General features: G+C 42.1%; 3 protein-coding genes across 3 annotated transcripts; all 3 read right to left on the bottom strand.

Moving 5' to 3' along the window:
• Positions 1-1,455: 1,455 nt before the first annotated feature.
• Positions 1,456-4,477, bottom strand: rbp3 (retinol binding protein 3). The gene is made up of 4 exons (XM_028963966.1): positions 3,192-4,477; positions 2,914-3,104; positions 2,589-2,731; positions 1,456-2,508 (listed from the first exon to the last, which is right to left on the bottom strand). Exons 1-4 carry the CDS (start codon positions 4,383-4,385, stop codon positions 2,183-2,185), a joined length of 1,854 nt encoding a protein of 617 aa, XP_028819799.1. The 5' UTR covers positions 4,386-4,477; the 3' UTR covers positions 1,456-2,182.
• Positions 4,478-4,860: 383 nt separating this feature from the next.
• On the bottom strand, positions 4,861-8,316 carry irbpl (interphotoreceptor retinoid-binding protein like). The gene has a single exon (XM_028963954.1). The coding sequence runs from the start codon at positions 8,077-8,079 to the stop codon at positions 5,206-5,208; it is 2,874 nt and encodes a 957-aa protein (XP_028819787.1). The 5' UTR covers positions 8,080-8,316; the 3' UTR covers positions 4,861-5,205.
• Positions 8,317-9,192: 876 nt separating this feature from the next.
• gdf2 (growth differentiation factor 2) lies at positions 9,193-10,726 on the bottom strand. The gene is made up of 2 exons (XM_028960298.1): positions 10,396-10,726; positions 9,193-10,097 (listed from the first exon to the last, which is right to left on the bottom strand). The coding sequence occupies exons 1-2, from the start codon at positions 10,724-10,726 to the stop codon at positions 9,193-9,195; spliced, it is 1,236 nt and encodes a 411-aa protein (XP_028816131.1).
• Positions 10,727-11,690: the final 964 nt, after the last annotated feature.

The following is an 11,690-nucleotide window of genomic DNA, read 5'->3' on the forward strand; positions in this document are numbered from 1 at the left end:
CATGGGTCATTCAAAGAGAGCTATTTAAAAACCACACGTTTTCTTGAAATGGATGAAATGAATTGTAATCGACAGTAGTGGTCAAGTTCCGATAGTGAGGTGGTTCTTGCTGAGCATTAATAAACAAATGATGCATTAGAATTAATTCCACACACGCTGCTCCCCAGGCGCCTGTCGTGGCTGTCCACTGCTCACCAAGGGTGATGGTTAAAAGCAGAGGACAAATTTTGTTTTCTGTCCTGTGCTGTGTATCACAATGACAATCACTTTGCATTCTTTCACATAGGTTTATTGGCTATGGATTTGATATCGCCCCCTTGTGGTCTTCTGGACAACTGAAAACCATGTCCAATTCAAGTTTATTTAAATACATTTAAATACATCAGCAAATATGAATTCAGTAACATTCTGAGCAATTTATCAATATTTCATGTACTGGGAATAGTTCATCCTCCAGGTGTAAAATATAATATTTTTCCTGGCAACAGAATGGAAGACTAAATAGCAAAAACATAGATCTATACAATATCTTCATGCCAAAATCTTAATCGCTCTTTTCATTTAATTTATTTCTGAAAATTGATGTGTCATCTCAGTCACCAGTTTCCTGTATTTTGGAGCAGTTTCTGGTCTAAATTCTAGCGAATTCGTAGTTCTCTGCAATCACTGTGCAGCATCTGCGAGGACTTCAACATCAGGTGTCACGCCTCTCAGATTTTTCCAGTAATGGGACTGGTTGACAGGTACAGTCACATAGAAACCACTGTCCCCTAATTTGAATTTCTCTATTTTCACTGATCCACCTGCAGTTTTCTCACCAACAATGGTGGCCCTTTTCAGATTCTTGAGCCTGTAGGCGACACCATTCCCATCACTCAGATTACATAGACCAGTCCTGGGATTCCCACGCCCATTCCTGGAGGATTCCTTGTTTTCATTCTAACCCTAATTAGGATAATTAGGACCTAATGATGGACTGGTATGCTGGACGCACAGTTTGTAGGCAAGAGGACAGTCTGTCAGGATGTACTCCACAAACATGGTTGAGATGCTACAGATGTATAGGATTACTGATGTTTTCCACCTTTCCCCCAACCTTTTGTCCTCCTGTGACCAGTCAGATTCTTTAAATGTTAAATGAGAATTAGAAACAGATCCGGATTTACCAGTATGTTTGTCTGGTATGGGGTTTTAGCAGCCTATTTTCTCATTAACAAAATGGAAACATATCAATCATGTTTGCATTTTTTGGCACAGTTCTGGTGTATTTTTTCGTTTCTCACCTGCAGTGCACTTGTTCCGTGGGGTGATTTTGTGTTTGCTTTGTCTTTTGAACAGTTACTGGTCTTCCAGCAGTTCTAAATTGGCCTTATATTCATGTGAATTGTCATTTGCAACAGATCTGCATCTATTTGGCCACTAAGACGGGGATCGTTGCAAAATGAAGACCCAATCTTTTCTTTGAGCATTTATTTAATACAATAGAGCCATGCAATTTTCCCTATCTTTCTCTCTTCATACATACAGTACAAATGTGGGTGCTGCCACCTTGTGGCTGTACTGGGTTGAACCCCCACGACCTGATATTTTCCATGCATTTTTTTTTTCCACTCAGTTTTTTTTTTCAGCCTTCAACACAGTCACAGTCAGAGGGCCGGTTAAATGGCTTATTCAGATAAACACGACGTGCTTTGGATGTGAACCACAGTTGTGCAAGAGCATATGGAATTTCTACAGTTTGGGACTTAAAACGGTTGCATGAACCTTTGCACAGATCTTAACAGCAGGGTTTTGAGGTCACACGTCACAGAGTAGTAATCTTGTTTACCATTTTATTTTTTTATTTAGTCATTCAGGCCTCATAGCACCCATGCTACTCATAGAAATGTTTTTTTTTCTTCTCAAATACAACAAAAAAGGGTTCCACAAAAAAAAAGACAGTGATTTCATCATGTTTATATGTGCAATATTTTGCTTGTGCAAAAAGTAGTGATGATTTGTGTGAAAAACTGCAAAAAAAAAGATTTAGCAGACTTAGGTACACATGCTGTTTTTCTAAAAAAAAAAAAAAAATAATTATTAAAAGTGGCAAATTGCTAAAAGAAGATGTTAGAAGAAAGGAAAGCCTGCTGCACTAAGAGCTAGAACATTTGGCTGCCCTCACATTTCCATTTTAACAGGATTACTTCTGACCACCAAACTGCTTGTTAAGTATGCCCTTTGCCGTGTTGAGGGCAGCCTCAGCCGACACTGGGATGTGGGGAATGATTCCGGCACCTTCCCAGCCCGGACCCATGGTCGTGTCCGAGTGGGCGGTGGGGACGCTCAGGTAAACGTCACTCTCACCAATACGGAAGGTCTTGGGTGGTTGGAAGCCCCCGAGGGTGGTTTCCCCGATTATCATTGCCCGCCCAAGCCTCTTCATGATGAAGATGAACTCTTCAGCGGCTCCTGCAGTCTGTCCGCTGCTCAGGATCACCAAGCCCTTTTTACCACCGTATCTCGTCCCTGGGTGAATGAGATAGCGGCAAAATGAATATTTGGAAGAAAAATGGTTCCTGACGAGTAATTGAAGTTGACTATGTTACCTGTTAGTTCTGACAGTGTCACAAGCTCATGCGTGGTGCCAGAGGGTCTGTCGTAGATTTTGTCCAAAACAATCTCTTTGTCATTGTCAAAGAAGTAGGAACAGAACCCCGGGAGTGCTGTTGTGTACCCACCAAGATTGTACCTATAACAATATTCCGAAATACTTATCTCACATTAAAACTTCCTCACTCACTTTTAACCACATGTTAAAATACTTTTGAAAGGTATTTATATATATATATATATATATTTATATTCAAATGTATATTTAGTCATTTGCATAATTTGTGGTATTACATTTGCTAAATAGAAATAAGGTCTCGCCTGAGATCGACGATCAGAGCGTCAGTGTCCACAACCTTGTTCCAGACGTGCTCCACAATAATCTTTGCGATCACAGCAACTTGCTCAAAGTCACCAAACTGGTCAAATCTGAGGTAACCGATGTTGTTCTCAAACACGTCAGTTTGGAAGGAGAGTTTGATCAGTTGAACGAGCATCTCAGGAGATGGATTCTGGGGGAGTCAATATTGATGGACATTATTTTAATGATATTATTCTTAAAATGACAGTCATGGTTTGAAGATATAAATGTTGCCTACCACGAGAGGCGGTGGTGGACTGGGGATCGCACTCAAACCCTTGTCCCCGGACAACTTCACAAGGTCACTGGAGAGCTTGGCCAAGAGCTCTTCCTTGGAATTGATCGTATCATACTCACCACTTGCTGCAAGTCCTGCTAGCTTCTCTGCAACATCTGCGGCAATGTCCTCAAAAGCATAGTTCTCTGCGATCACTGTGCCTGTATCCTGGAGGAGGGAAGGAATCTCAGAACGGAGGCTGAGGATTTCTACGGCAGCATCCAGGGCGTCATCTGCGAGGACTTCAACATCAGGTGTCACACCAACAATCTCCCAGCTTTTTCCAGTAATGGGACTGGTTGACTTTGCGACAGGTACAGTCACATAGAAATCACTGTCCCCTAATTTGAATTTCTCAATTTTCACTGATCCACCTGCAGTTTTCTCACCAACAATGGTGGCCCTTTTCAGATTCTTGAGACTGTAGGCGACATCTTCAGCAACACCTTTGGTATTCTGACTAGTAAGTAGGATCAAAGGTTTGGTGGTACCATATCTTTTCCCCATCAGCGCTGGCATTGACATGAGATTTGTCGTGGTGTTGGAGGAACGGTCGTAAATTGTGTCAATGTGAATGAGTGGCTCAGGATCAGTGAAATAGGAAACAATGTAAGGTATACCTGTCAAGTCCCCACTGCCTGTATAACGGAAGTCCAGGATCAAAGCAGATGTTGGAAGAAGTTTGTCCCAAATCATTTCTATGAGTTGTGGTCCAATCTGCTGGGCCATTTCCTCCCCGATTATGTGCTGGATCTTCATGTAGCCAACGTTGCTATCAAGGACTTCCACCTTGATAGAGCCTTGGAGCATAGCAGCCATTTGCTCAGGAAGAAGTGCTGGCAGAGCTGGAGACTTGATGGGAACATAGTTTGGCTCATAGGTGACTACTACTCTAGAGTCATAAATTGTATTTTTCACCCCCTCTGAAAGCACACCGGCTAGTGCGTTGGGATCTGGGATGCTTAGGATTTCAGTGTTGCTGGTTGCAGCCTCTATCGCTTCCTCCATCCCAGCGAGTTTTTCCGGGGAGCAGTAGTTGTCGAGCAAGATTTTCGCCATGTCCATGATAAGCGCTGGTGGGAAAGCATCGCAGGTGACAAAGACAGTGCTGAAGACCCCGAGTGAGGCTAGCAGGAGGATCGGCAAGCAGGACATCTTGGCTGATTGACTGACCACAGTGTCCAAGGAACTTCTCTTGAGCGTTGCTGTGTTCGCCAGCGAAGTCCGCTGACAAATGAGGCAGCTTTCACAGTGAGGTTTCTGTTAACAAACACTTAAGAGGCTTTGCTTCTCATTAAACCCTTAATCTCATTATGCTTCTGAGTGCATTGGAAATACAATAACAACTTAATTAATAATGTATGTGTAGTAAGTGGCCTAAAAGACCAACATTAAACGTATTTGTACAACATGCCACCTGGGACAAAGGCTGGAGGGCAAAGGTTTGTGGTAGAAAAATGTCATTGTGTAATAGATGTTTCATAATCATTGTCACTTTAAAGTATTGTATATTTTTTCTCATGCAAACACAGGTTTATTGTGTATGCAAATGTATTTTAACAATATATTATTAGATGTAACTGATTATCACTATCTAAGATAAATAGAACAAAATAAATGCAATATAAAATTAAGGTCAACAGCTTTATTTTTTAAATGTCAAAATCATACATTAGTATATGGTAAATGTACAAATTACAACATTACATACAAATATGCTAATACTAAAATAATTTCTTTGTTAAAGCCAGTAAAACAAATATTTAAACATTAGGGTTGTGAAGTGATAAATTAATATAATCATGATTAATTGCAATGGATTCTTAACTAAACTAAACTTGCTATAATGCATATTTATAACTATTACAGAGGTGAATGTGAGAAAGAGGCTCAGATGGGGAGGAATGGGGAGATGATCTGTTCATCCTGCAGACTCTGACAGAAAATGTAACGGCAACAAAATTGTAACATACAATTAATTTTTTGCTGCAATTATGTTTTTGGCAACCTTCAGGGCATCGGTTCCCTGAGCCACCACATGAGGTTCAACTCCAGAGACACCCCAGACCTGTCCATTGTCTGCACTCAGAACAACTTGGTTGGGAATGGAGGCGTACAGGATGCTGTTACCAATCTGGTATGTGCCACTGGAGAGGGATCCTCCGACGGTTGGTTCCCCAATTACTGTGGCCCTTTTCAGGTCCTTCATAGTCCGTGTAAAAGCCTCAGCTGCTGAGCCGGTCATGTGGCTTGTGAGAATGTAGATTTCTTTTGTAGGTCCGTATCTCTGGCCCAGTACTTCAGGGAGGGTCATTACTCTTGTTGTTGTGTTGGTGGCATGGTCGAAAATAGTGTACAGGTGAGTGAGTGGTTCGGGGTCAAACAAATAGGTGCACAGAAGTGGGAGAGCTGAAGAGTAAGCACCAATGTTGTATCTCAGGTCAATTATCAGTGCATAGGTATTCACAAGTTTGTTCCACACCTGAACAAGTTGCGAGCCGATTGCTTTAACCACCGCAATGTCTGCCATCATGTCAAACCTCAGGTAGCCGATGTTCCCCACCAGGACGTCCGCTTTGAAGAGAGTGTTAATTATGTATGAGGCTTCATCAGCCGTGGGGATCTTCGGAACTTCTAGCATGGACTCAGGCTCTACGTCACAGTAAAAAACGTGCAGCCTGTGATCGGCAGATATTTCCTGGAGGTCTGCAGTCAACTGTGAGGCAAGAGACTCGTAGTCAATCACAGGCCGGTAAAAACCGTCTGTCCACTTGGTATGCAAAGTTTTCTTGACATTTACTGCGATTTCTGGCAAAGCATAGTGCATGCCCAGAAGTTCCCCAACCTCCTCCACCAGAGACCGAATCTCCTGATGAAACTGGATGACCTCTAGTGCTTGCTCCTCTGCTTCATCAGCCAGTACAATGGCATCTGGAACTACCCCTCCTCCAAGCCAGCACTCATCATTGTTGTCTATGAAGTTCATGACAGGAAGCGTGATGACAATGTCTGTATTCTTGACGTTGAAAGATTTGGAGTGCAGCAGATTACCAGATGTGATCTCCCCAACAATGGTACCTCGGTGCAGAGACTGGATCAGATAAGCAAATTCCTCTCCAGCAGAGATTGTATGGTAGCTTGTCAAAACATACACACCGCGTGTGGACCCATAGGATGGGCCCAAAATGTCGGGCAAGGTGTGGTAATCTGTTGTTGTATTTTGGACACGGTCATAAATGGTAAAAAGTTGAAGTTTGGATGAAACATCATGGAGGTAAGAGAGCAGAATTGACAATGAATCTGAGGGTCCGCCCGTGTTGAAGCGTAAGTCAATAATAAGATTGTCTGTGCCTTTGATTGGCTCCCACACATTTCTGACCATTTGAACTTCCATTTTCTGCAGCAGCATTGCATCAACAAATCTGTCAAATCTGACATATCCAGTGTTGCCTGGCAGGATCCGTACTTTGAAAACACTCTCTGCAAGAGCCTGGAGAAATGACTGGTCATCTGGGATCGTTTCCAGTTCAGGATCGTCTTGAACAACGAGAGGGCTGTTTTTTGCCATTTTTATTATCAGACGTGGGTCCTCTGCCACCGACTGAAGTTCATAGTTTAGTTTGACTGCCAAGTTGTCCTCAGAGATGACTGTGAAAAAGTCAGTTGCCTCCAGGTGATTTATTACACTTTGAACTTTGTCTCTGAATGAATAGTATCTTTGGATGATATCAGAGACACTCTGGACTGCTTTCGGAATCGTGCTTCGAATTGCCAGGAGGGATTTGGCTCTAGAAAGAGCTTCTTTGGGTTTTGTATTCACCGAAGGCGAAACCCCATTAAGTTCCCAACTCAGTCCAGTCAGAGGGCTTGTTGATCTGGCCACGGGTATCGTAATGTAAAATCCAGAGTCCCCGATCTTTAACTTTTCAACTTTTACTGACCCTCCCGAGGTCCTTTCTCCAACAACGATGGCCCGGTTCAAATTCTTCAAGGTGTATGCAACAGCCTCAGCAGCCCCATTGGTGCGCTTGCTGGTCAAAACAATCAAATCCTTCTTCTTACCATACCGTTCTCCCTGAAGAGTGGAAAGTGTCCACAATTCTTTAGTCGTATTTTTCGGTCGTTCATAAATTCTTTCAAATAAGGTCGGTGGTTCGGGATCCGAGAAGTAAGAGACAACGTAAGGGACTCCAGATAATTCCCCTCCTGTGCTGTATCGAAGATCCAAAATCAATGCGTCGGTATTTATCACTTTATTCCAGATGTTCTCCTGGATGAATTGAGCCAGGGTTGCAGTTGCCTCCTCACCTACTATACGATCGATCCTCAGGTAGCCCACGTTTTTGTCCAGAAACTCCAATTTAACAGAATTCTTAACCTGTCGAGCCAGCTGGTCTTTGGAGAACAGGGAGAGCATAGGAGTTTTCACTGGGGTGTAGTTGGGTTCATAGGTCACGGTCAGCCTGGGGTCATTAAGTGCACCTTGTACGCCAGTGGACAGTACAGCTGCAAGCGTCTTCCGATCGGATATGTGTTGAATTTCTCCGCTGTTGATAGCCTGCTGGATGGCTTCCTGCATTCCGATTAGGTTCTCTGGGAAGCAGTAGTTGTCCAGGAGAATCTTTGCCATGTCTAGAACCAAGGCAGCCTGAAACGACGCATCGGCAATCCACAATCGGCAGAGCAGCATGAGCGGTGCAAAAAGAAGAGTCTTTGCCATCTTCTTTGATATTTGTTTTTTTTTTGTATATGTCTCTTGATTTATGGCAGATACTTTTGAAAAGCAATCCCTTTGTCCGATGAGACTCTGATCCCCCAGCCTCCAGGTTTTGGACAAGAACAACAACATAAGCGGCTTTTGCTTTCAATAAATCCTTAATCTTTGCTGCATCATCTAGACAATACCAGACTGAAAATGATTACAAATACTTTAGCAAAGACAGTAGAGGCGATTTATTTGAACAAAAGTGTTGATGTGAACTATATTCTAAATTATTAGTTCATGGTCGCATTTTTATTAATTAATGTCAGCTTTTGCCGTATTAGTTTTTCTAAATCTGTTCTAGGTGACCTTCAAAGTTAGAAGTGGTAGTGCAGACCCAGAATCTGACAGGAGAAAGGACATTTTCCTTGTGCTAAATATTCAACTTGCTGGCTAACTTGGCCAGATAGGCATTATAGTTGGAGGAGAATGAAAACAAGGTGAAATTATGCAACTCCTTCTGGCTGCTAATCGGCATAATGTATTGTTAATCTTGCTTATCTTTTAATACCCTGTACCTCATGTAATCCTGTCTGCTGATTCATTGTAGCCAATGGGAACCTGGAATCCCATTTTAAGACGGTTGGTGCATTGGTACATTGGTCCTTGCGTCAGACCTGTAGGAATGTTTGGCCAAAGAAAGAAAGGATAATCGGAAAGGGGAACCAATCTAGGTGACCGTGCCACTTGCCCAGGCTTTCTTTTTATTACATGGGGGATGAATGTAAGGTTGTCATTTCACCATGAGCTCATCAAAATACTGTACAACCATTTCAACCAGTTGAAAAATGTAGTATTAAAGTAAAACTAAATATTTTTAACATTTGAAACAAACAAATGAACATTGGGTTAAAAAGTTATTATAGATGCCTTGATTTACATGTCTGAATATGTTTAATAATCATATTAATGTGAGATACCTGATCATTTTCCAAATTCTATGAAATTAAGATAAAAGATGAAGTTATTTATAAAATTAAAACAATATACAAAATATTTTGAATAGGTTTGATGAAGATACATGCATGGAAACCAGTAACAAGTAAAACAATACATTTAAATATACATTTCTTAATAAATGTACATGTATTATTACATGATTGTGAACATTTTTATTAAGTATGCATTTATTTGGCGGACCGAAAGGCCCTCTGTGAATGGACAGTAAATGTTCATAGCAGCACATATAGGCGTCTCTCATTATCGGCATCCACACTCTGCCACCTTCATATCTTCATACATGTGCCGCACAGTGATTATGCCCTTCTCTTGGTACATGACTGTGATGGGGTCTAGCTTAGTTGGGACACAGCATGCCTTGTTTGCCTTTTTGGGATTCTTTAGATTGATTAAAGTTTGAATTATTGCATGTTTGGATGGAGTCAAGTCATCTGTTAGTGGGAAAAAGCACATCCCGATACACTCAAATGCATCATATTCGGGTGGGGCTACGATCCATTTGTCCCATCCAATGTCCTTGAAGTTCACGCGCAAGGAGTTCCTCCTGCAATAGTTGTTGTTGTTCTTCTTTTTTGCATGCCTCTTCCTCCTTGGATGAAGGCTGTAATGCTCTTCGCTTGAAAACGGTGGGGGTGCATCGGGTTCTGCTAGAACCACATCCTCCTCGTGCATCATCATTTCCTTCACCTCCTTCCTGGCCTCCTTCTTCCTGCTGTTGAGGTCATTGGAGAAAACAATCAGAATTGCAGAGGTGTTGCCCTTCAAACTGAGACTCACATCGAAACTACCAGATTTATGAAATCCGCAGTTTCGGCGCTTGACTTGCACTTCCAATTCATCGCCGGCGTGACCCGACTTGACCCATCTCTGGATGGCAGAGGTCACATCAAAAGTCTCCCACGAGTGCTTGATCCCTACAGCCTCCCTTCCATCAAGGAGATGTGTGATGGCCTGGCCTTGCCGGTGCTCTACTTCATAGACGTTGACGGTAGCCAACACACCATGGCAGGATGTGGCTGGTCCTTTGTCTGTCAGGGTGAACAGCCTGAGCTGAACCATGGTGATCTCTTCATAGCTCGGAATGGAAACATTGAACAGCAGCCTGTGTTTTGACAGGCTGCCATTTGTAATGGAGTGGGTGACATCTGTGAGGGGATGCAGAAAGAGGACAAAAGCTAATTAGCCGCGCCAAAATGAGATTCTGGCTAAAGTTGTAAGTGTAAGAAAAAAGGAATCATTGCATGTACATTGTTTAAAAAAAAAATGCAAAAAAAGTGTTCTTTATAGGATCTAATTAATTAATTCATCAATACATTGCATATCATTATTTTTAAATTGCAGATATACTAAATCAATCATGATGCAGAACCTTTTTTTGGAAATAAGGAAGTTACAGAAAAATGGACATGGCAATAGGAACGGAACCCGTCTCGTTTGCTGTACCTTGAATGACGAAGCTGCGAATGACGTCTGACCGCGGCACGGATGATTTGTCTGAGGCGTACTTGTTGTAAAGCTCGATCATGAACTGCGGCGGGTGCACCCTGCTGTGTTCCTGCGGCACGCTAGACAGGTTGAGCTTCCTCAGAAACTCTTCCTTCATTGTGCCCAGGAATTTTTGCAACCTTGATTCAGCTGCCTCCTCCTGAGCCACCATCTTCAGCACGTCCTGGGTTTCGTCCAGCTCAATTCCACCCTGCAAAGGTTTGGCCCAAAGTGACCCAATGAACACCACCAGACCAACGCACGTTTGGAAATTCCACGAGTTCCGCATTTTCGCCCCCCGTTCAATTGATTTCTGCTCTATAGGAACCAGTTGCTGACTTTCTTTTGAGCGATAATCATGGAAATTGAGAACGCCGATGCTAGAACCGTCTGTCCCCGGTTCACTCCCATGCTCTATGATAAACACCACTCTTGTAGAACTACCAAAATAGTAGTGCAGCAATTCTTATCTTGACTATTGATGCCTTGGTGCAGGCCTTGTTATCGCCGGGGGTCCTGGAGTTAATGAAGGTTCTGTAAACACGGTGCGGATAATGAGTACGATGCTTGAAGTTGTGAGGTCATTGACAAACGCTTCCTCAAATTTATGGGGTGTGGGTGTTCGTTTTTTCTGCAGCTCAGTCACTAATCGCCATCAAAACTGCAACAAGCAAGACGGTCTAAATTTGCTTTATTTTATTAAGACAATGTATTGAGTCAATTATATAAAAAGTTCTAACAGCCCCACCAAAGTGTTATCTCTGTGGAAGCATGAGGTTCAAAGAGCGTGAGAGAACTGGCCCAAGATTGGTTTTGTTCTGCGTAGCTCAATCAGGTCTTTCACAAGCAAGGGTTAGAAAAAAAAAACAGTCCTGGTCCTGGTCCAGATGTGAAAGTGAAAGGAACTCACTTCTTAAGCAGAAACGAGGGATTGGTCAAGAATGTTTCGTACTTTGTAAGAAAAGTACAAACCAATTCATGACACTTTACACACTGTATTTCAGTGTCATGTTTTCTTTATTTTGCTGCTGAATATAAAATACAAATATATTCATACACTGAAAAATGTAATTGCCTTGGTGTAGTATGAACTATGAGGTATAGAGATACAGAATGCAATAAAAACACAGGAGGGTGAGTATACACACAAAAATAGCAATAAAATAGGCCAATAAAAAAAATACAGGAAGCCTATTTTCTCTCAATTATTTAAATTAAAATTCCATTTACTACACTGCCTCATAAAAACAATA

The sequence above is a fragment of the Denticeps clupeoides genome, chromosome 2, assembly GCF_900700375.1.
Source record: "Denticeps clupeoides chromosome 2, fDenClu1.1, whole genome shotgun sequence".
NCBI lineage: Eukaryota > Metazoa > Chordata > Actinopteri > Clupeiformes > Denticipitidae > Denticeps > Denticeps clupeoides.

What these genes read in the sequence shown, in the direction of transcription:
- rbp3 (XM_028963966.1), bottom strand. Translation starts at nt 4,385, where the DNA reads ATGTCCTGCTTGCCGATCCTCCTGCTAGCCTCACTCGGGGTCTTCAGC. An exon ending in GCTCTGATCGTCGATCTCAG is followed by an intron (nt 2,732 to 2,913) that starts GCGAGACCTTAT and finishes ATATTGTTATAG; the next exon opens with GTACAATCTTGGTGGGTACA. An exon ending in GACACTGTCAGAACTAACAG is followed by an intron (nt 2,509 to 2,588) that starts GTAACATAGTCA and finishes TCATTCACCCAG; the next exon opens with GGACGAGATACGGTGGTAAA.
- irbpl (XM_028963954.1), bottom strand. Translation starts at nt 8,079, where the DNA reads ATGTTGTTGTTCTTGTCCAAAACCTGGAGGCTGGGGGATCAGAGTCTC.
- gdf2 (XM_028960298.1), bottom strand. Translation starts at nt 10,726, where the DNA reads ATGCGGAACTCGTGGAATTTCCAAACGTGCGTTGGTCTGGTGGTGTTC. An exon ending in TCGCAGCTTCGTCATTCAAG is followed by an intron (nt 10,098 to 10,395) that starts GTACAGCAAACG and finishes ATCCCCTCACAG; the next exon opens with ATGTCACCCACTCCATTACA.